At 41.1% G+C, this 23,647-nt stretch overlaps 2 protein-coding genes across 2 annotated transcripts in view; both read left to right on the top strand.

The window, feature by feature from the left end:
* Positions 1–17,638, top strand: part of msh3 (mutS homolog 3 (E. coli)) — a 41,092-nt gene extending 23,454 nt beyond the window's left edge. Inside the window, exons 20-24 of the mRNA XM_076270359.1 lie at positions 1,513–1,670; positions 9,486–9,672; positions 14,694–14,820; positions 16,038–16,206; positions 16,981–17,638. Of these exons, the coding sequence (XP_076126474.1) occupies positions 1,513–1,670; positions 9,486–9,672; positions 14,694–14,820; positions 16,038–16,206; positions 16,981–17,062 (723 nt within the window). The 3' untranslated portion in view covers positions 17,063–17,638. The remainder of the gene's footprint in view (positions 1–1,512; positions 1,671–9,485; positions 9,673–14,693; positions 14,821–16,037; positions 16,207–16,980) is intronic.
* An 848-nt stretch (positions 17,639–18,486) lies between these two features.
* Positions 18,487–23,647, top strand: part of rasgrf2b (Ras protein-specific guanine nucleotide-releasing factor 2b) — a 58,339-nt gene continuing 53,178 nt past the window's right edge. Inside the window, exon 1 of the mRNA XM_076269823.1 lies at positions 18,487–19,047. Within this exon, the coding sequence (XP_076125938.1) occupies positions 18,772–19,047 (276 nt within the window). The 5' untranslated portion in view covers positions 18,487–18,771. The remainder of the gene's footprint in view (positions 19,048–23,647) is intronic.

Raw genomic sequence — 23,647 nt, 5'->3', positions numbered from 1 at the left:
CCACTCCACTGTAATAATCTGCATTTGGCTTTGCCAGCCATTGCATTATTCTCCTCGCAGATCCATTGGACGGCTTCCTTTAAAGGGTCTGGGGGGGAAAAGCGAGCGAATTTATAGCATCTCAAGTTAAACCGCCCACTTGTGCCAAGCACATTCTTTCACCGCAAAACTCTCCACTCTTGAGACATTCGACTGTGATCAAAGGAGTTTTCTTTGGTCTCGAAAATCAAATGTTTTTGCTTGAGTGATAGCACTGAAATAAAAATCTTTAAAAAAAAAAAAATCACCTTACTCACTTTATGGAATCAGTATTGTTGGGCAAGAGTCAAGTGTTTCTTTCATGTCTTCCCATAGTCCCTAAATGTAGTGCTCTTCAAATCATTTGTTGATTTGGGGCGCATGTTGTGAGTGCCAGGTCAGCATCAAACCGTAGCGCTTTAACCCTTTAATTCAATTTAGATTTTTCAGGAAAATAGAATACTATCACTAGTATCCTCTTTGTCCACACATTTTAAAAACTACATACAATACTATGTTCACCACATTTAAAATGAATTACACTTTTGTAGCATTTTTTCTCTTTTCCCAGAATTCATGATTTAATTTATTTAGAAATGCCTAGTCAACGGTTCCCTTTGCTTGCTTTGTGAAAGATATCACATAATGACATTGATTGATGACATTATGTCACATTCTAGACCCCAAGCGATATGGGATTTTAAAGACCGATACCGACTTCAATATTTAAATTTCAAAAACCGATAAGCAATAATATTAATTAATTAAATTAATAATATTAATTTTTAAAGGTACACTATGCAAGATTTTCACCTTTACGAACCCATTTTGATGGTAAACAAACTTGTAATTGGCGAATAGCATACCTATACAGCATAGAGGTAGCGAGTTGCTACAGAGAAAACCAGCCGTGCAACTTCAAGAACGGAGTACTTGTATCATTGCTACTTATAAGCATTGTCAAAAAGGCGGACAAACGGCCAAAAAGGAGGACATTACAAGTCCAAGTTATACAGAGCATATCTAAACATTGTTGATGATTATGACTTGTAATCAGCGTTGTCACAACTGTCTTTTGCAAGCTGCGGAGAGGCTATCATAGGGTCACCTCTTTCCTCAAGCCATGGGGTAATCTGAGAGAATGATCTTGACCTTCCAGCCAGAAGTCATAATGCCTCATATATGCTGGATAATGTGAATCAACCCAGTGGTCCTTCAGACCAGGCCCTCATAAATATGCATCCAAATGATCTTACAAACACAGCTTTGGCATTTTGGCTGGCACTAGATTATGTGCTTTGGTTGTCCTACATTCACAGAGAAATAGAGTCTTTGTGTGTGGCCAAAAGAAAGGAAGTTTTTACTGTGAAAAGTAAAGTAACTATCAAAAGAGGGATAGAGACATGCTCCTACTTGCAAATATAACTGAAATGAAAGACATACCAACATCACACCGTCCACTCCTGTCTGTCTCTTGTGCCCCCTGCCGTCCAGGGTGAGGGGAAACGCACCATGATCATCACGGGACCCAACATGGGAGGGAAGAGCTCCTACATTCGCCAGGTGGCCCTCATCACCATCATGGCCCAGCTGGGCTCATTCGTCCCGGCCCAGGAGGCCTCCATAGGGGTTGTGGACGGCATCTACACCAGGTAACGCACCGGTCCAGCAAACATGCCTCTGACCCTCAAGGTGCTTACAGCGCAAAAGGTAGTTTCCATTACCCACCTTGCTGTGTTAGTTGTTGTTTTTCTGTTCAGTGTCCATGTTAGCAGGTTAAAGCATTCACATTCACACTAAGAGAGCATGAGTTTGATGTCCTCAAAGCACACAAACAGGTGACAGTTGAAAGTAATTGTAGGTGAATAATTACTTAATATTGATCTTAGACTGGCGAACTTCAGGAAAAACTCAGGAATCAGGTTTATTATGTTACAAGCTGAGAGAGAGTACAAAAAAAGGTCTATGGTCTATGTAGGCCTAGGTTGGCCTGTAGCCAACTTATCCTCTCTTCCGCTACATCCTTAGTCCAAGTCTAGAAAATCTGATCTGACAAACATTGCAGTTTAGTTACTTTTAAATGTTTTAAACAAAGAACAAAATGGCGCCAAGAACAATCCCACTTGGTTGGCTCTTCACTTGGTATCAGACACACCTACTCACACCCACTTCACACCTATATGAATAGCATGAGGAGAGATATCTTATATATCAGAAATATCACTTATAGAATGTTCCAAACATTCTCACAATCACATCATTACAATCCTTGTAATGAGACTATCAAAATGATACCAGACATGAATACATTTACATTTCATGATACATGGATACATTATATCAAGGAAGCATCCTTTGTCTTGTGTAAGTGATAGGCCTTAAACCAGCACATTAGCATTCCATTGGGGGAGGGGATGGGGTCTTTGTTTAAAACCATGAAGGGTTACATGGCTAACTAAAAGTAGTCTTGAAGTTAAATTATTATAAATTTAACCATACATTTATTGCTATCACAGTGTACTTCTTTAACCTCAAGTAATTGTAGGGTCAAATTATCTGGTAAATAAAATAAATATAAATTAGCATCCTGTAACTTATGAGGGTGTACCATAGTGAGAGAAAGAGTGAGACATTATTGTGTATTCTTCCTAATCGACTCTTCAGTGTCTAGCTGGTGATTAGGGTTTTATGGTGTTATTCTTTTGTGTCAGCAGTACATTGTGTCTCTTCTCTTTTTCTGCACTTCCAGTGATGTCCTGGCTTTGTTCTACATTATACAAGCCGTGTTGTCAAATAAAGCACACTTGAGAGACAAGCGTTTCTAGGAGATACAAGAGGGAATCAAAAAGTTGTCTCTGTAGTCTTTCACTCTGTTGTCTTCGAGTTTACACCCTTGATAATTGGAACAAAATGCTGCACCCAGCTGTACTGCTTAGCAGACGGATCATAAGTCACATTGTGACCATGACAGCGGTACTAAAGCACACACAAATTGCTTGTAGTTGAAAACATCTGAATGTGCAGACATAAAACCCAGCACAGTCCATCCACAGCTTCAGCTTAAGGTCTGTGAAGGAAGTACATGAAATGAATATGGACAACATGATCAGAAAATGAGCCTCCAAGCAGGTTACCACCCTTGACGGATGGTGTATGGATAAGTGAGACATTCATGTCTCATTTGTCAGGACAAAGGATACAGATCTGCTGAGTAGTGAGATGTTTCAGTTTTAACAGTAGTATGTGGCATGTTCCCCTCAATGCCAAAATCTCATCAAATAGTTTGAAGAAAGAGAAAAGAAGAGAGAGAACCTCTACACAGACATTTCTCAGGTACTTCTGTGTTGCTGTACCCATATGAACTCAATAGACATTTTGTTTTTATCCAGAATTCTCAAAAAGTAGACGTCAGCGTGATGATTAGATATGTCTGGTGAACTTTTTATGTCTGTCTAAAAAATGTGAACGAGACACTTTATATCAGTGAAATGTCAGATCCTATTTCATTGGAGGATAGCTCTCTTCTGTCTGTAATGCCACCTGATTTAAAGAAAACGTACATTTTACAGCCTTAATTCTTGCATTACACAGTGAGTGGAGATCGCTTGTTATGAAACCTATACTACGTCAGATTCAACAGATGTTTGCTTTCTCCCATCCATCTTACTTGTGAATTGTGCCCGCACGGCTATTTTTGGAAATAACATCCACACTAATCCTGAGTAATCTTTTCATGTTTCCACTTTAGACATGAAAAATGGCCTGATAACAGTATTGTCCAGCGTTGCGCTGTCGCTACGTCCGATTCCCCTCGACTTGCACCACTAATTGAATGATAGATGAGCAGCCAATACCATCTTTCAATCTTTCATCTTACATTTGCATCCTATCTGTTTTTTTTAAGATAAACAATCAAAGAATTGGCGAGTTACAGATGAGACTTGGATCACCACCGTCGCCTAACATTGTTTGTCATCAATTTTCATTGTGTTCTATTGGCACACACCCTCTGTTTGCTCTTAGGCTTGGGTATTAATTGATGGTGCGGGGACCTTGTTTGGGAACATGAGGCCTGTTTTCTGCTGATACACAGGGTATAACAACGCTCTGTGTGAACAGCGTTGTGCCTATACAGTTATCTAATTAGAAACAGGTGTGACTTCTGTGCTCTCGTAGCATGTTCTTGAGAGCTGGTTGCGGCGCTCGAGTTTCAGCTGACTTGGCAAGCAGGAAAAGCTCCTCAATGTTTCCAATGAAATTCCTCTCAAAGTCTGCCTGTCTGCCATGGACGGGGTTCGCTAGTTATGATCCAATAGAGTAACTCTATTGCTTTGGGGAAGGGAACAGCGCCAATGAACCATAACTAGCGAACCCCGTCCATGGCAGACAGGCAGACGTTGAGAGGAATTTCATTGGAAACAAATGTCCAATCATGGAAATAATTGCAGTTCTTTCATTTTGGTGCAAGTACATGGCTTACCAAAGACCTGGTCCTCACTGGAGTCAAACATCAGCATTACTGCTGCTGAATCTCTCGTCTGATTCGCCGAGATTCTCTCTGCACACTGCTCAAAATGGTCCTCAGGGAGCCAGTGAGCACAAACGTATTCCATTATCAGTACATTTACAGTACCCTCCAGAATTATTGGCACCTCTGCTAAAGTTGACTAAAAACCAGTATAAAACATAATCTGTTGGTGATTTATTGTAATCTCACAATGAAAAAAAAATAGGAAAAATACAACCTTGAAGGGAAGCAAATTTATTTTGAGAAAAAGGAAAATCTCATAAAGAAATAAATATTTTTAACAAAAACACTTCGCTCACAATTATTGGCACCCCTGCTTGTAATACCTTCTTAAGCCTCCCTTTGCCAATAAAACAGCTTGTAATATTCTCCTATGACACCCCATAAAGTTGGAGAATACAAAGCAAGACTGTTTGTGTTTACAAAATCTCTCTAGATCGTCCAGATTCCTAGGTCTACACTTGTCGATTCTCCTCTTTGACTCACCCCACTGTTTTTCTATGGGGTTTAGATCAGGGGACTGAGATGGCAATGTCTGAAGCTTGATTTTGTGTTCAGCAAACCATATTGGTTTTGATCTGAACATTTGTTTTGGTTCAATGACCTGATGAATGATCCAATCATGACCAACTTTTAGTGTCTTGGCAGAGATTGACAGACTTCCTTTGAAAATGTTCAGGTTTTTCTTAGTGTTCATGAAACCATGCACCTTAATTAGGTTCCTAAGGCCTTTGGGAATAAAAACAGCCCCACAATAGCACAGCCCCTCCACCATAATTCTCATTAGGCATGGGGTTCTTTTCAGTATAGCCATTCTTCTATGTATGCCAAACACACCTAAAGTGTTTCTAGCCAAAGAGCGCAATTTTAATTTTATCTGACAATAGACCACACTTCCAGACAAAGTAACTGTACCATTCAGTAACTCCTGCCGTTTACATTGGTAATTAAATGACTGGACAGGCTTTTACCTGGCATGCCCTCTAAATAATCTATTAGCAGTGAGGTCACTTTTGATGATTTTTTGGGGGACTTGGTGACCCCAAGATGATACCTTTGTCTGTAACTCTCCAATAGTAGTTCTTATGGAATTGTTTGCCTATCTTACCATCCTCCATACTGTACGTGGGGGCAAGATAACCATGAGTCTTTGTCCAAGCATATTTGTCACATTTCCAGATGATTAGAACCTTTATAATAATTAATAATTGTTTTAACTGTAAATATAGGCATATAATTAATAATTGTTTTAACTGTAAATATAGGCATTTTCAACAAAGTACCTAGTTGTCATAGACATTCTCTGACTTACAAATGTCAACACACTTTCTTTTTATTTGAATTTAGTGTATTCTCTTGTCTTTCCGATGTTGAAAAATGACTAGAGGATTCAGCCTCTGTGTGACTTTATTTTCATACCATAGTGAAAAAGAAAATCATGATCTACTTCTGAAAGTTTACAGACACTCTGATGAACTTAATTAAATTGAAATTAGATAGGAAAATGCTTCTGTTAGGTTTTGTTTATAAGATTTTTCAGGGGTGCCAATAATTGTGAGCAACGTGTTTTAGTTAAAAATATTTTTTTCTTTATGAGATTTTTCTTTTTCTCAAAATAAATTTGCTTCCCTTTAAAGTTGTATTTTTCCTATTTTGTTTCATTGTGAGATTACAATAAATCACCAACAGATTATGTTTTATACTATTTTAGTCAATTTTAGCAGAGGTGCCAATAATTCTGGAGGGTACTGTAACATTTCTGTAAAAACTGTATAAGCCATGGATGGCAAAATGGGCATGAATTATAAAATGACATCATACTCAGCCACTATATAGTTGAGATGTCTAAAATCTTAACAGCTTATTTAACCTTGATATAATTAGATCAAGATTTCATTACAGTAAAAAGATTTTGAGGGCAAGCTATGTCATTTTATCTATTGTCTTTTTTTTGTTTTTCTCTTTTTCTCCTTCCTGAGTATTGTTGCCGTGTGACGTATCTAGGGAATGAAAGCTAATTGCCTCTCCTCTCGGGGGGACGCTTGCTTTTTTATTTCTAATTAACTGTTAAAGATCACGTTAGAACAGAAGCCAATTAAAGTTCAGCCTGGAGGCTAGGCTCTGCAGCCACCCAGTCTCTGTTTGTTTTGCGGTAGGACAGGGGCGTTAGGTAAACACACATCAGAACAGGGCTCTGTGTGAAATGACTGATGCACTTAGATGGCTATAATACCTTGATTACTGTGCATACGGAAAGTATTCACAGCGCTTCACTTTTTCTACATTTCGTTATGTTACAGCCTTATCCCAAAATGGATTCAATTATTTTTTCCCCCTCAAAATTCTACACACAAAACCCCATAATGACGGCATGAATTTTTTTTAAAAATGTTACATGTTTTTTTTTTTGTTTTTTTAGTATATTTTTTTGGCCTTTTATGCCTTTAATTTACAGGACAGTAGAGAATGACAGGAAGCGAGTGGGAGAGAGAGTCGGGGTGGGATCCGGAAAGGACCACGGGGTGGGAATCGAACCCGGGTCGCCGGCGTACGGTGCAGGTGCCCCAGCCAGCCGCGCCACGGCTGGGGCCTACATGTTTTTTTTTTAACAGTACAGGTTGTAGCCATTTTGTTTTTATTCAGTGTAAGTTAGAATTGAAGTCTCACACTTTTGTGTGTGAATGTGTATCTTAAAGATGCTGATATTCCAACTGATATGCTGAACTGACTGACTGAAAAATACTCAGATTTGCAAGCAGTTATGGGGATAAATCATACATTCATTCACCAATCATAAATGTTAGTAGGAACTGGAGAGTGATCCCCTCGCTATTGTCCACCCGGTGTAGGCCCGAGTTGTAGTCTTATTCTTATCAGTTGTGTTCTGTTTCAAGTTCTGTATGACTCCATGGCCCTGGGATTTTATAGTGGACAGACTCTTACTGAATTGTGGACAATATTACAAAGCACATTTTCACATCTTTCAGAGGTTGTTATGGAAACTGGAAATTAAACGGAATGCAAAAGAAAAGCTACAAGGAAAAGGGAATTTATGCAATTACTTTACACATTTTAAATTCTGTTATTGCCTCTGTTTCTATCATTTGTCAGTCACATTATGTTGAATTGTCACCTCTGAGTCTGTCTTGGCAGACTGCAGAAGGTCTAAAATGTGCTGTTACACTGTTGGACTAAATTGTCTGTATTGAGTGTTGGTTAAGGGAAGGTTAAGGAAAACACGACTGAACCATCACAAACTTTGAAAGTAGCCACAGAAGTATTGCTAAAGTAGTCATGTTGAAGGGTATAACCGCACTGACGATCAATGGATGTTTGTCTGCTGTAATACTGATTCAGTCTACAGATTTGTGAACATGGCCCCTTGAGCCAAATCAAGGATTCTCGGAGTTGTTACCCAATAAATTGTCCCACAAGATGGCCGTAGGGATTACTTGGTTCACATACTAAGCCTACCAATATGTGTTTTTCTAAATTGGTGTCCAGCACTAGACACCTTTGGTTGTTATACTGGTAATTCATGTTGGTATTGGCTATAGAGTTGTCTGGATATGTTCCTTTAAGAAAGTTGCCAATAATGTGACTTACTGATCCCTAAAATTGAAGCATAGCCTTTATTGAGCTTGAATGAAGATTTTCTGTGTTCGTTGTAATTACAAATTCATGTTCCACTGACTCGGTATAAAGAAAATGTGACTATTTCCGAGCCATTAGACTTCTACGCACAGCCTCTCTGTGCTCTGCTGTCTTTTGTTTAGAAATGTGGTCAAGGATAACGGCACTCCCCACAGTGCTCTAAATATTCTGTAAACAAGCAAATGAAAATGGCTGAGCTGCGTGTAACCTAAGATTTTGCGCTCCTGTAATTTGCACGCTGCATTAAGGGAAATCATTGTGTGTTGTGGGAAGACTAATGTGGAAGCATGTTTGATATGTTCACTGTAATAGTACGACTTTCATCTATTTTGGGCTCAGAACTATCAGGCTCATCTGGATGCAGTGAAATCCTGCAAAGAAAACGGCTTTATGGAAAATTTCCCATGGTCTCAGGCCATGGGACATCATAACATAATTATAAGATGGTGTTTCCTCAAAAGAAAGGCAAAGTCATTTTTTACATTTCTCTCCCAATACCTAATGAGCGGTAATCTTGTAATCAGCAGAGCCCTTTCAAGTATAACCATGGAGCTTCCTGGGGGAAGAAGGAGGATGTGTGGGGGGAAAGCCTCATCACTGTATGTCCAGAAGGAACACTAGAACACTGGAGTTTTTGTTTTTCAAAGACATCCAAATTCACATTCAAACATTCACATTCAAAAAATGAATACTTCCTTGAAGGCTTTTTGAGTTGCGTTATAAATCTATGCCTGAACTCTTGAGTGACTGAGCGGGTCTCCAGATCTTTAGTGGATCTCGTAAAGCCAGTGGTTTTCTTCTAGTCAGTGAGTAAGAGCTTTTCTGGACAACACCCACACCAACTCAACTCAAACAAGATCATCTTCATCAGTGCCTAGAGTCATGCTCAGTGTGTTTGTCATCTCCCGTCTCCTCTTTCGTCTGTCTGCGAAGGCAGATGCTCCGACTGATGCCAAACGGTCGCTTCGAAGTGACCTGATTAGTCATCGTGCCACCCGCACACTATTCCAGTAGAGGGGGCCTGTGTAATTGATGGCAGATATTGTATTAGTGCAATTACTGCCGCCATGTATCGCACCTAAAGAGAGGGATATGTTCAAATGATTTATGATCTGGCTGCATCCCTCGGCTGGCATTCATTTTCCACATCACTGTGTGCCTAATTATAATTAGTGTTTGAAAAGGTACCGGTGTAATTCGATGACTGTTGATAATTGGTAGATTATTAACTTTTTTTCTTCCTGGACACTTTACTAAACACCCACTGCTCTTCTCCCTCTGTCAGGATGGGGGCCTCCGACAACATCTCGAGGGGTCGGAGCACTTTCATGGAGGAGCTTGTGGAAGCCTCGGAGATATTGGCCCGGGCAACGTCTCGCTCCCTGGTCATCCTGGATGAGCTTGGCCGTGGCACCAGCACACACGATGGCATTGCTATAGCCTATGCCACCCTGGAGTTCTTCGTAAAAAATGTAAGCATTTTTTGTGAAATGTAAGCACATTTTTGAGATTCTTTCTGAGAAATTGTGCCACTCTGTGTAGGGGACACTACTTAGCTATAAAGGACCTGGTATATGGTATATTTATGGCAGTCAGCCACCCCACTGCACTTGACATGACGATGGTGGGGATTATAGTCCTTTTGTAGTAGCATGCAGAGCCATGTCATGAGTTGTTTGTGCGCTAGCTAGATTCCACCTTAAAAAAAACAATTTCTTTAGTTCAGCTGTTATTTATTTATATTAGGCTTGCCGGCCTAATGGCTAGCTGTTTTCTATATTAAGAAGCTGTGTGTAGAGATTGCAGTCACTTGTTTTGTTGATAGTAAGGAATCCCAAGAGATTTTAGAAGCACAGGCCTGTTATGGAAAGAAAAAAAAAATTGGACTTTGAATTGATTTTAGGCACAAATATGACAAGTTTTACTTTCAGTGTTGGCCTGTGAATGGCCAGGGGTGTGAAGGATTGCATCACTTGTGCATTAAATATTGAGCAGTTCGGAGAAAAAGGCCAATTTGTGGGCCTTGGAGGCCCAAGTGCCCTGGCTCCACTTCTACACTTCATCTCCATCATGAATAAACCCATTTACGCTGTATTTTCATTAGGGAGATATTGTGTCTCTCATTAGAAAAACAGCTATGTTCTGTAAATAGGTACAAAGGGAAATATGCGTTACCTGCATGCTTAAAGATTGTGTTTACATGACACCAATGAAAACATGACAACAATTGAACTCCTCACCAAGCTGCAGTTTGGTTGAGATCTAGAGCGTTTTTTTGGTGTGTTTTTCTTTTCATTCTAAGCCAAGCACTATGTGTAAGGGTCAAGCTTGTTATTAACATGGTCTCTTCAGAAACTGAGGCCGAACTTGCTGTCTCTGTAGCCCTAGTTGTTTTGTATGACCCCATGTGATTTCACAATGTCTCCCATTGCTGTTTATCACTCCCAGGCAGTGAGCGATTCTTGAGAGAGACAGAGAGAGAGAGGGGGGGGGAGAGAGGAGAGAGAGAGAAAGAGAGACAGAAAGAGAGACAGAGTCAGACAGAGAGAGAGAGAGAAATCGGTCTCCAGAGGTGTGCCAGTGTTGTGGCTGGCACGTGGAGTAGGCCGCTGGGTATTGCACACTATTGCCCGTCTCTTTGGCGACGGCTCAGCTGCTCGGCCCACCCGTCTGGGGAGTGCTGTAGGTGTAATGTATTTCTGCATCGACCCCACAGGGCTGCAGGGAATATATTTATTTTTTGCATGCAGAGAGGTTGGAGGTTTTGGGGAGGGGTAGGGGTGGAAAGGGGGTGGGGGAGGCCTTGTTTGCTACAACTCTGTGGTGCTAAAGTGTCGATCCCATGGGTCTGTTTTTATCCTTGGCCATTCTGTGTCAAGTGTTGTTGATTGTTTTAGGTTATGACAAGACCCTTCAGAGCTGTCTGTGCTGGATCTCCAGTCCACAGTGGGCAATTTTCACTGAAACTGTTCTTGTTTGGGGCCGAATCAGTCGGCCACCACAATACGGCAGTATCGACCGCTATGACTGAGTAATTGCACCCTTCCATGTTGTATTCAGAACAGTGTGTAGCTGTATTTTGTTTCTCTCGCTGATTAGCAGTAAAAGGAAATTTGACAAACACCTCTTTAGGTTGATCCTTTCTCTCTCTCTCTCACACTCTCTCTCTCTGTCTCTCTCTCTGTCTCTCTCTCTCTGTCTCTCTCTCTCTGCGATTGACATTGCATGTGTGTGTGTGTGTTGAGGAAAGCTTTTCACAGCAAGCTCTCTTGTTGGCATAGCAACAGGCTTGCCTGTCCTGTCTGTCTGTTCACCTGAGCTGTATTTAAGAATGTAAATACATTTTGTTGTATAACACCCTTGAATGCGGCGTTGTGGACAGCCTTGACGCTGAGCCTTCTTGTTCTCGGCTCAGGAAGAGACACCGGTTGCCATAGCAAAGCGCTTTGGCTGCGTGCGAGTGCTCTATGCTCAGCGGCCCTTTTTGACAGGAACGCTTTCAAGGAGGAAACCGAAACTGTTACCAGAACGTGACATTTGTGTATTTAGCGATGTTCTGTGAACCTTTCTTGGGACCTTTCTCCTCTTCTCCCTAGCAGAATGGTTTCATTGGAACTGTTAAAAAGTAAAAGTCACTGCTCGTTTGCTTAATTTAAGCGTCCCAACCCAGAGCTTTTAGGTTATTTGGGAAGCCATTTATTTCTCATCTTTCATTCTCAGATAACACCTTATTGGTTGACAGAGCAGCAAGGCTTCCCCATTGATGGTGGTTGCCACTGTAGGAGCCATTTGCTGGCAAAGGTTCTGACGAGTCTAGATGAGATGTTTCCAGGGTGACCAATCAGACCATTAAGTCACAGATGAATGACTTAAAGCTGCAGTTGGCAAACAAACGCACTTCTACCTCCACCTAGAGCCTGTTATTTGTTTTGCAAAAATCCACAGCTCCCGGTTCTTCTGGTCCAAACAGAGCAGGGCTGTGTGAGATCTGACTGTCAATCACAGTCTGGTGCGCACTGATGAGCACAAACTCAATGAGAGGGTGATCGGTGGTAGTGGGGGAGGGGCATGAGAGTTGTAAACATTCAACATTTTGGCTAAGTCTCCTCAATCTGTCAAACTTGCCAACTGCAGCTTTAATGGGTGAATGAATGAATCAGGATGAGTATCTAGGGTTGGTGAAATCCTTTGGAGTGGAGTCCTCATAATGTTTCATAGCAGTATGAGTCTAATTAACTATAGTGTGTGTGTTTGTATGTGTGTACACTACCCCTGGGTGGGTTACATGCAGTGGACAAATTTCCTTCAGGACAAATAAAGTCATATAGCTTAGGTGCATAGGTGCTCGTTCGTTGTGCAATTCTGCAGCCTTGGTGGCTGATATTCTGTCCCAGGTCATGTAGCATTTTTTTGACCGGCATCTTGACTCGGCATCGTGGTTAGCCGATAGCCTGGCTCTCGTTCACGATTGTAAATAGACTTTTCAGGCACTCTAGTGCTAATGGTTGCTAAGGTGATGTGTTAACTGACTTGCCCTCTTACAGCTCAGGTGCTTTTGTTCTCCAGGTCATGTCAAGCCACAGCACAGCTCTGAAAATATATCATTAGGCTTACTGTGTGAAAGGAACTGCATTAATCTATAGTAAGAACACAGTCTACGAAAGTGTGACTGCAAAAACAAGACCCTTACATTAAACAAAGTCAATCAACACTGTTCTGCTCATCTACCTCATGTGTACTTCAACCTGACAGTTACAGTATTGTTATTAATATATTATCATTGCACTGAACTGCCTTGCACTATATTTATATTTAATCTTAAACCTCAGTCTATACTGATATTGCACTATTCCCACCCTCTTTTCAACTGTATATTGCATCTTGCCTGTGTCTGTTGAGGTGTCCACGACTTGGCAACCTTGACAGGGACATTGCATTACCCTATACCACCCATAGTGTCTATTAATTTATTTGCAAATGTACATACTGTATTTATTCTTATGCATAGCCATTTTCTACTGCTCTTCATTCTATTCTTACTGTTCTGTTCTATTCTTTTACTCTTTTTATGTTTTTCTTTTTTTTATTCTTATATGTTAAGTGTGTTGTACTTTGAGAGCAAAGATTAACCGGAGTCAAATTCCTTGTTTGTTTACGCAAATCTGGCCAATAAAGCTGATTCTGATTCTGATTCTGATTGTGTGACTCACAAAGACCCAGTGGTTTTCCTATCAGGCCCACTTGGTACGGAAGTTGAATAGCCCAGCAGTAGGAGTTAAATTTAAGAACTTAAGAATGGTCATAACCTTACTTTGATATTAAATTGAGCTCAATTGTGTCTAGGAGAAATAGATTTATTTAGTATTTTCCTTGTGCTGTGTGAAATATGTTTGGTCTTTGGTCCTCTTGGCTATATCTTGGCTATAGTGCCATTATGCCCAGTAGATTGTTGTGGAAGTTGCACATAATTTCTTACCAGGTCTTCAGTGTTGTCTTTTATGTGCTTATCTGTTTATCTTGGTTCTCTGCAAAGTTTTAAAAATGTCATCAGGACGACCTTGTGAAGAGATGTGTTATACAACCATGCAACACCGACCTTCTCTGGTGCAGCAACAGCAGCAGCAAGATGGCCTGTTGTTGCAGAAGCCTTGTCTCTATATCTGTACTTGTGCTTCTAACCGATGTACTGACTGAAGCGTTGTTTTAGTGAACACAGTAAACTAAGAAGGGCAAATGAACTACAGTGCAGCACACACAATTTGAATGTTCTAGAAGGCCAAGCCGAATAGGAGATGAGTGGCGGCCCAGTTCCGAGCTGAGATACGACTCTCTGCGGCTCACCCAGGACCTGGGCAGCTGAAATGAAATGGCGCTCTGTGTTTGTCTCCGGATTAGCCTCCAAATCCCCGTCTCGCTCATCTTTTCTCCAGCTCCACTTCAATGCAACCCTGGAGACTTCTCCGGAGGTAGAAAAAAAAGTAAATAAAAAGGAAATTAAGTTATTTCCTTCCGAAGGAGTCACACATGCTTATTTGGACTGTAGATAGACAAATAACTTACATGAACCCCAGTGTGTTGTGTGATTTGCACAAGTACTGTCACAGATTCAGCCAAGTACTCAGTTCTGTAACAGGTGTTGCTCCGATGCTTTGTGTTATTGTTTGTATCAACTGAGCTCAGTTTGCTCTCTTGTAGAATTATCTAATTGGCCACAAGGCAGATAGTTATGAATTGAGCACGTAATCATCAATTGCTTATTTTTGCTCTTCACAATTAGTATGCATTTAAGATCTCAGTAAGATATCATTAGATGGTGTGGCTGTTAATCCATCCTGTGAAATGCCAAAACTCTGTTTGAATAACATTATGCATGAAATGATATGGGTGTTGTAAACACTTCCAAGTTAAATCTCTTTCCTTTATTAAATGGAGGATGGTAATTCCCACTTAGTATTGAGTATTGACTGGTTTTTTGTGTTCTTGTCTGTCTAAGGTGAAATCCCTGACCTTGTTTGTGACTCACTACCCCCCTTTGTGTGAGCTGGAGAGACTCTACCCAGAACATGTTGGAAACTACCACATGTCTTTCCTCCTTAACGAAACTGACGCCACGGATGACGGTATGGATCATTAATAATAGTATAACCAACAAACTCATCCACAGTTCCTTGTTAGCATGTTTTGTTTTTTGTTTGTAAAATGTAGCTACACTTACTTACAGTAGACATGCATGATCCCATTTACACCATATCATCTGTACCAAAGTCTTGCACACATCTGGATAGGAACAGGAACGCACTGCACTGTCCATGATTTGATGCTCGGAACAAATATTTAGCTAGTCTGGAAATAAAAACTTTAATTTCTGCATTGTTCATTTTGTGCATCCCATGAAAAAGACGAACATCCCATTGGCCATTTGGGTTTTATAATGATACAGGCAAGCTGTGTGCAGGTGAGGTCTGGCCAGCTGAATGGAGTTCTCCTGGAGGCACAGACTGTCAGTCAGAGCTGGTTACTCAACAGCTGGCCGAGACGCACTGGCCATAAGCTCATTGCGTAAGACCAAAGCTGTCACCTTACATTTGAAAGTGTTGGCCATTCACCGTCTCCAGACAGAACCGACTGGACTATCTCTCCATCAGATGGCAGTTGTGTTGTGAGGTGTAGCGCAATGCAGCCTCATCCCTCTAACTGTATTATATTTTAATTGTGGAGTAAATGAGTTGTGGAGTGACAGGCCCTCCAGTTAATGTGTTGTTTTGTTCTGCTTATGTAAAATATGATGCATACTGTCGTTATTTTATTTGACAGTGGCTTTCACACATAATTAGCCAGTTTTAAATACATTCCCAACAGAGTGATGTGTCATGGTTTGAAAAATGACGCTGTGTACACAAACGGTAATTTGAAGAAGACTGTGGAATATGGAGTTGTATGGGTTCTCTACCTCAACATTTGGCCACATGTGTCCAGTCACATCTTAATTGATGTCAATTGGTTTCTCACTTAAGACTTTTAAGTAATTTGTTGTTATCGGTGATACATGTTGCAAGTACATCCTTCGAAAACTCTGTGATGCATATTAAAACTCTGCGGTATGTATTGATGTTACAAAACCAAAAAATCGCTTTATTTAGCTCATAAAAAAGCTTATTAATAGTTCACTCAAACTGCCCACACTTCATATTAAATGTGAAGTGTGCATTGCCATCATCATCATCTTCATCTGCGGACCATCTGCATAGCTTCAGTTGTCTGCAGCATGCGTCTCTCTTTCTCTCTCTCTCTCTCACTCTGTCCATTCCCCTCATGTCTTCTCTCCTCTATCACCCAGAGGGGGAGGTGCAGCCCGAGTTCATCACTTTCCTGTATCAGCTGACGGAGGGAGCTGCTGGCCGGAGCTACGGGCTGAACGTTGCACGCCTGGCCGCCATCCCAGAGCCCATCCTCCGGACTGCAGCGCTCAAGTCCAAGGAGCTAGAGGCCCTCGTGGACGCCAGGAGGTACGTGGGCAGACTGCTTGGACCATGGCAGAATTCTATACCGCTCGCTTATGGTTGAATTCAGTTCCCTGCTTGTTTTTCTCCAGCTTGAAAATGGAACGCTGTTTTTGTTCTGTGATGGTTCAGTTGGTTGTAGGGATTAACTCGTTGATGATGCTGCCCATCAGTCAGTTAAAGATGGCTGCAGTGCCACATAATTATATAACACATATCTGAGGAAGGGCTTGCCCCAAAACATCATAAAACAAATATATTTGCTCGGGAGCGATTGGTGTGCGGACTTTCTTTATAGTTATCACTTTTGTTTTGGCCTATATTTCAGATTCTTTGGATGCGCGTGCTTGCTTGATACTTTTCATGCAGTGCCACAAAACCTTGGGGATAAATATTGCCCCTCTCTCCCTTTATAATATTCCATGGCTTGACCTCACCAGGTGTTGGTCAGAACTTTTTCACCTTGTGTGACAAAGTGCACCTGCAGTTATTTGACAGAAAGATTGTTTGCAATGATCTCCATCATTACACATAGCAGGGATGCAGAGTTCATCAAACGTTCTGCTGCTCTTTTTGATAGAATGTTCTGACCCAGCGTGGTTCGTTTCCAACCAGTAATAACAACGCCTAGCCTTCACCCCATTTAAGTTTCACAGTTTCACCACATCTTGTTTTTTTGTGCTAGTCAGTTGTACTTGTTGATTTGTTCATATGCAGTCCTTTCTAAACAGTGCAACCTGTTCTAAAGACCTGTTCTTTTCCTCCTGTCCTTTTTTGCAGGAGGAATGTGAAGCTGTTATCAGACATCTGGAACATCACTGACAAAGAAATATTAGCTGAATGGGTCCAGACAAACCTTTGAATACACCATGGACTGTCCTGTAGGTCTTGATGTCCTGTCCATTCAGGCAGGTCTTGCTGCTCTAGACTGGAGTACCCAAATAAACATTTGGGATTTGTCCTCACCATAAACATCCTCAACAAAATGGTGTGCACTGTTGACCCACTAGTCCTTTCATGTTAATGGTGCTTTTAGGGCTGTTTTCACAGCTGTATAAACTCTGTGTCAAAGTGGACTCCTGTAGACTCTACTGTTGTCATCAGTTTGAAAACTGTGCATGCATCATCACATGGCAGGGTGCCCCAGGTTGAAGCTAAATGTCAATGGCATATTAAAACGTTAATGTTTGCTCCATTTATTTTGGTTTCTTTCCACGTGGTTTGGTAAATTGTATTCTTAGTTTAAGATCATAGATTTGTATGGCAGATTGTGTCATTGTCATCTGATTAATTCAGTACCTGAAATGTAAAACAAGGGTCCCCAGGTGCCTGTTGTTGAACTGTGTATGCATTTTCCTAATGCCTGAAATTTGAAATGTTAAATGTTAATGTTAACACCGCTCTCAGGAATAAACTGCATTAGTGAAGACTTAACTGACCTCTGTTCTATGTTGTGGCATATTTGAAAGAGAAGACTTAATTGACCTCTGTTCCATGTTGTGGCATATTTGAAAGAGAAGACTTAACTGACTTCTGTATGATGTTGTGGCATATTTGAAACTGAAATGTTTTCTTGTGCATAAGACCAGAATTAGCCCCAATTAGAGACATTTAATCGGTGACTGGGTTTCTACAACAGTAGCGGGCAAGATTTTTTTTCAAATACAGGTCTTGAATTGGTCCCTTTCCTTAATGCTACGATTTGCATGGTACTGCTGGTTTACAACTCACTGGCAAGGTGTTATTCTTGTCAATAGTTAGTTAGACTATGCAATTTAGATGATACAATTACAAAAGTACTTGGGTTATATTTTATTTGTTTATGTTTCACTTTTATTAGTAACTTTTATTATTGTACCATGTTGGTCAAATTGATTGAAAGGGGTAACCTTGTCATGCCTAGGGAATGCACATTTTAAATGTACCACTTCAAAGGTATTTATAATAATACCATAATACAAAAAAAAATACTTTCAGACATATACAAATGTTCTAATGTTCAAAGCCCTAGGAAATTTGTGTTTGTTTTACCTGTTTGTCTCTCAACAACTTTATGTGTATTCATGTAGCAGCCTCCTGATGCGCAATCTGCTTTTCATTCGCGATAGGCGCGCGCAAATAAACGCGATAGTGCTTGAAGTGGGCGTAACGTAAGTGAAAGCGGGGAAAGCAGTAACGAGACCTGCCTCTTTAAATCGGTGTCAAAGCCGATTACAGCTGATCCCAGCCGTGATTCTGCCTCAGCGTCTTTCCACGACAAGGTTTTCTAAGCGTCCACTTCATCACCCCAAGACCTTCTCGCGCTGTGCAGTAGAATTTAGGATTTTACTTCCGCTCCAAACTTTCATTCAGACAGGCATGGATTGGATCCTTCACTCGTTTGGATAAATTGCTCGATGGGCTCCTGCGGATATGAGTTATACAGACCACTTCACTTCTTTGAGACAACTTTTGCAGACGTGTGGGTTGTAAGCTTCTGGTCACTTTTTAGAGGAGAACAGTAAAGGAGAGTGAACAGCTTCACTCTGCTATGGTGTCTGATAAATAAAGACACTGTAAACGGGACGGAAAATGCAGAAGAGTGTTCGGTATAATGAGGGGCACGCTCTGTTTCTCTCCGTGGTCGCGCGCAAAGAAGGCACCAAACGAGGTTATCTCTGTAAAAAGACCACAGAAAACAGTCGGTGGCACGAAAAGTACTTTGCCCTCTATCAGAATGTCTTGTTTTATTTCGAAAATGAGCAGAGCACACGGCCGTCCGGAATTTATTTACTGGAGGGATGCACATGTGAAAGAGTCCCTGCACCCAAGGTGTCAACCGTGGGCAAGGAAACGCTGGAAAAGCAGGTGTGTTACGCAACTTTGCACATTTTCAGGATGGGCAAACTTTTGCCTCCTAGACTCACTAGGCGAATGCCTCTGGTGTCTGCGCTGCAATAGAGTCGGAAAATGCTGAGGGCTGAAACAACTGTGTTGTTTACAACGTCTTTTCTTGTTTGTTAGTTTGGGGTCTTGTCATTGTTGATCAGTTAATAAATATTTGTATATGAATATATATCATACTTGGTCTCTCTGGAGCACTGCACTGATGTTTAAATGTGAGGCGTTCCAATTATTTTCAGCGAGAAGGTGTGTGTGTGTGTGTGGGGGGGGGGGGGGGGGGGGTGTAACCTGTTGAATGAAAACACAAGAAGACCCTTTTAGTAATCCAGTTTCATCACACTAGGGAGTAGCTTCCGTCGAGCATCATTAAGGGCATAACACACCCTGCCTTGATGAGTGCCTGAATGTAACAGCTTAGTCACTTCAGTAGTTCTATTTCTTTTTAACATTTACCCTCATGAATCAGTAATGTCTAAAATGGATTAATTGCGTTTTGCAAACATTGCAAATGTAGCCTACTATGTTAGAGAATGCCAAATCCTAAGTGCTCTTTGGCAGTATTTTTTTTTTAAAGAACATTACATTACATACAATGCAATGGCCTCAAGCCTGTTGAGCATAGTCTCATACTGGTGCCGGACCCATCAGTTCTTTCATTTAACTCTCATATTAGATTTGGAGGATCCCCTTTACTTGAAATTATATGAGAAAATGAGCCTTTGAACACTATAACCTATGAAAGAGAATCTAGCAGAAACTTGATATAATGTATGCACCTTCAGGTTCTCCACAAGGCTGCACCTACAGGAGCACAATCCAGATACAAATAGAAACATTGTTATACTGCATTTCTAAGCTAATGTGTATTCTAGGCATTTTTTACACATTTAATGTATTACAAGGCCCTATTAGGGTTCCCATAGGGTACTTAATTCCTACCACAAGCAATCAGCTAATGGAATCCACTCAGTTTCATTTAAACTCTGAGGTTGCTTGAGCGCAGAGTCCTCCGAGACAAGGCTGAATATTCCACCCCCTGTCTAGATCATGAAATTGTGTGCGCATGAATGAGTCCCCCTGCCTTTGTTCTCCTTTTTAATTGTCACTCTCTCTGCGCAAGATGGACATTCTTGCTAAAGATTTAAATTGCACTGGGGAGATGAGGTGGGCACGGAGATACATGGCCTGAATAGCTGCAAAGGTGACTTGCCATTTTATCTGTAATGAATAGGAGAGATTAGAAAACACCCACTTGCGATCCTCCAATTTGATTTAATCAGATTGCACTTCTTGCAGATCAGAGCACCTATCAGATGCAGCTTTTGCTTGTTATTCTATCACAATCTGCCCAGCATCTCAGGGACTTACCTTGCACATAATTTGTTATGCCTCTTGGGGATGGTCAAGGCTTCTAGTGGTGATCAAAAGGATGGGAGAAAAGACTCACAGGGTTGCTCACAGTCTTTGTGAGGCAGTACTCTGCTGTAAAGACCTTGTGATCATCTGAAGGAACATGGAGTGTATACTGTACATACTGTATGCGCACTGGAAGCTGTCATATTGATCAACAGCGACAGCTGTGTGTAGTCTATGTGCAAACTCCAGTGCTTATTTCTTTAGAGGATCCAGGGATCCACTTACAATGTAATGCACTTCAGAATTCTGTTTTCTCAGAATTAGTCTGCAATGGAGTGTGCAATGGACGCTAAGGTACATTCAAAATAACTGATAATTCCTGTGTCAGAAATGTTTTTTTTATTCTTTAACTGGATGAGTTATATATCTCAATAAAAGCCATGCACATCGCATAGTCCATCTTAGACACTATTCTGATGTAAAGATAACATGTGTTTGTAAAGCACATAGTCTGTAGTGCGACTCATTTCCTACTCCTGTGATGTAATGTGTATTTCAATTTGCACTCTGCCGATCTCCCCCTTCCATGAGATTGCAGCACTGGTTTGGCTGTAATTATCAGCCTGCTCTAAATCATACACCTACGGCCACCCACTCATGCCACACACACACACACACACACACAAACAGAGCTGCTCACTCTCTCTATCTCTCTTTCACTGTCTGCATGCGTTCTCTTTCTCTCTCTACACACACATACACACACAGATGCTCTCTCTATCTCTATTCCTCACTTTTACTGCCGCTTTCTCTCTCTTTCTCACCACTCTCTCTAACGACCTCACACAGAGACACAATCCCTCTCTCTCTGTCTCTCTTGATCTGTCTCTAGGGCTTTCTTATACTCTCTCTCTCTTTCATTCTTTCACACTTTTCACACAAACACATCTCTCTTTTTCTCTCTTCTCGTTCTCTCACAGGCAAACACAGACACTTCACATGTACCACACACATGCACTCCTGCTCAAATGAACACATCTGTTATTGATATTGGATGCATACTCAGGTCTGAATGGTTTCCACAGGGACCTTGGCAATTCTAGAGGACAAATACATCAAAGTAAAATGTATAAGGGTTCCCAAGTGAACCCATAGTGGTAGCAGCTGCCCTCAGGAGATGAGTTTGATGGTACATACCTAGGTAATGGTAATTGTGTACAGATGGGGTGGTGGGGAATTGTTTGCTGTTCCTCTCGCGTCAGGCTTGGGTGCTTTCCTGACTAATGAGTGATATTAACAATAGCTAATCAGAGGTTAACTGCAACAGAGTTACTAAACATCTGTATGTTTCATGCAAATCAGACTGAAAGAAGCAAAGTGTTGCTTGCTTTGCTCTTCTTTTTTTGGTGGTCAGTGTAGACATTCAGGGATTATGATGAAAGGAATTGGTTCTGTAGCCAATATGGGACAAATGATCTGTCCCCTCATGCACCTCATGAAGTGAGCTATATGGCTATGCACGTATGAGTTAATCTGCGTGTTACTGCCTTTATCACCGTGTAATGTCTGTAAAGTGATGACCCCACCAACTGTTTCAGTGTAATCTAATATAGCTCTGAAATGGAAATGGCCACTAGGGTTGGGCGATGTCCCCCTTGGCATTTGGTATTTGACGATGTGTAGTCTAGTAAAGCATTGTGATGGACGATGATATCGTCGGTGGGCTGGGGGGGGGGGGGGTTAGTAAACAGCCAGTTAACATGGGAGTCAGTTGCCATGGCATGTAACACCACAGTGATTCTTGAGATTAGGGACAAAACAGGTTTACATTTTCTAATGGTTGCCCAGCAACATCGAGACGCAACTTTAGCAGCAACTGGAATCCATGCATTTCCACAGAAATATTTTTGGAATCTGATCCCTTATCATACCTGTTCATCCAAAAAAGTTTGAAATTGACTGCAGCCATCTTTATGAAAATGGCGTTTCATGGGTGTTCGTTTCCGGCACCAGGTAGAATTAGCCTATTAGATTCTTCGTTACAGACAGAGACAACGTAAGGTACAACGGTATGTCGTTGATGAAGATTGGACATACCCTCAAAGGAATAGAAGTTGTTCGTGAACGCGCTTCAATTCACCTCGTTATAAGCGCAAATGTAGCCTATTTCATTGGTTGGGGCAACATTTTGGGAATGGTGGTAGAAGTTTGCCCTGTCTCTTAAGTCCTAGGTAATTTAATGTGATGAATGTGATAATACAATGCGAATCAATATTGACTCACTTTAGGCTACACAAATAATGATCCCTAAATGCTACAATATATTTGGACAGGCTGTATAATTGCGCAATAGGCTATCCACCGAAAATTATTATAATTAAGTAGACGAAGAAACTTGTGGATAGCTGGGATTAGTGTAAATTTGCAGCTTGTTAAACCTAGGCTACATGTACATTTGCAGGCAGACGAAATGAAGGCAACTCAAATTAAACGTAGCCTACCGATAGAAGCGCAAATCCCTCGGGTATTGAGGTTCGAGCAGGCATTTCAAGAGTCTAGCCTACAACTGTTGTTGGATATTTGGCTTTTGCTTCGACTGGCAGCCTGGCCATTTAAATGAAATGCATAGCCTAATCATGTCAATGTTGCAAGAAAGCAAACTGAAAAAGTCATTGACATTTGTTTAGTTTTAAATGACTTGGGGAGACATAGGTTACATGATCCCGACGTTGCGTTGTCATGGACTACAGGTAGGCCTTAGCCTGACGTAGTCATACTCAATTCTAGTCAGAATATGAGTCTGATATTGCTCCATTGGGACATAATTATGGGGCATGTTTCAACCGATACAATGCCTCTGCGCTCAATTGGATAGACCTAACCAATCAGAGCAACGAAATAGCTTACCTTGAGGTGTAGGAAGAAAACACACAAACCATAATTCTTCTCCACAAATACCTTAACATTGTTTTCTGGTCTTTTGTAAAAGTTAGTGCCGTCAATAACTCCTAGCCTACAACACTCATTAGCGAAATCTAAGACATACGTAGTAGGGTAGGCTATTAGGAAAAAACTGATAGCCTATATCCCCTCCGTTTTTAAAAATAATTCTGTTGAACACTGATATGCTACAAACATGTTAAACAGCTGGAAAAGGCTGTAGCAAATCCCTCGAACAGGTGGTCAATCAGAGATTTCAAACGAACGA

Source organism: Alosa pseudoharengus, unplaced genomic scaffold (assembly GCF_046254945.1).
Source record: "Alosa pseudoharengus isolate Yale_2024_CS ecotype anadromous, Long Island Sound unplaced genomic scaffold, YU_APseudo_1.1 YU_APseudo_1.1_scf_6, whole genome shotgun sequence".
Lineage (NCBI taxonomy): Eukaryota > Metazoa > Chordata > Actinopteri > Clupeiformes > Clupeidae > Alosa > Alosa pseudoharengus.
This window is presented reverse-complemented; position numbering and strand designations above follow the sequence as displayed.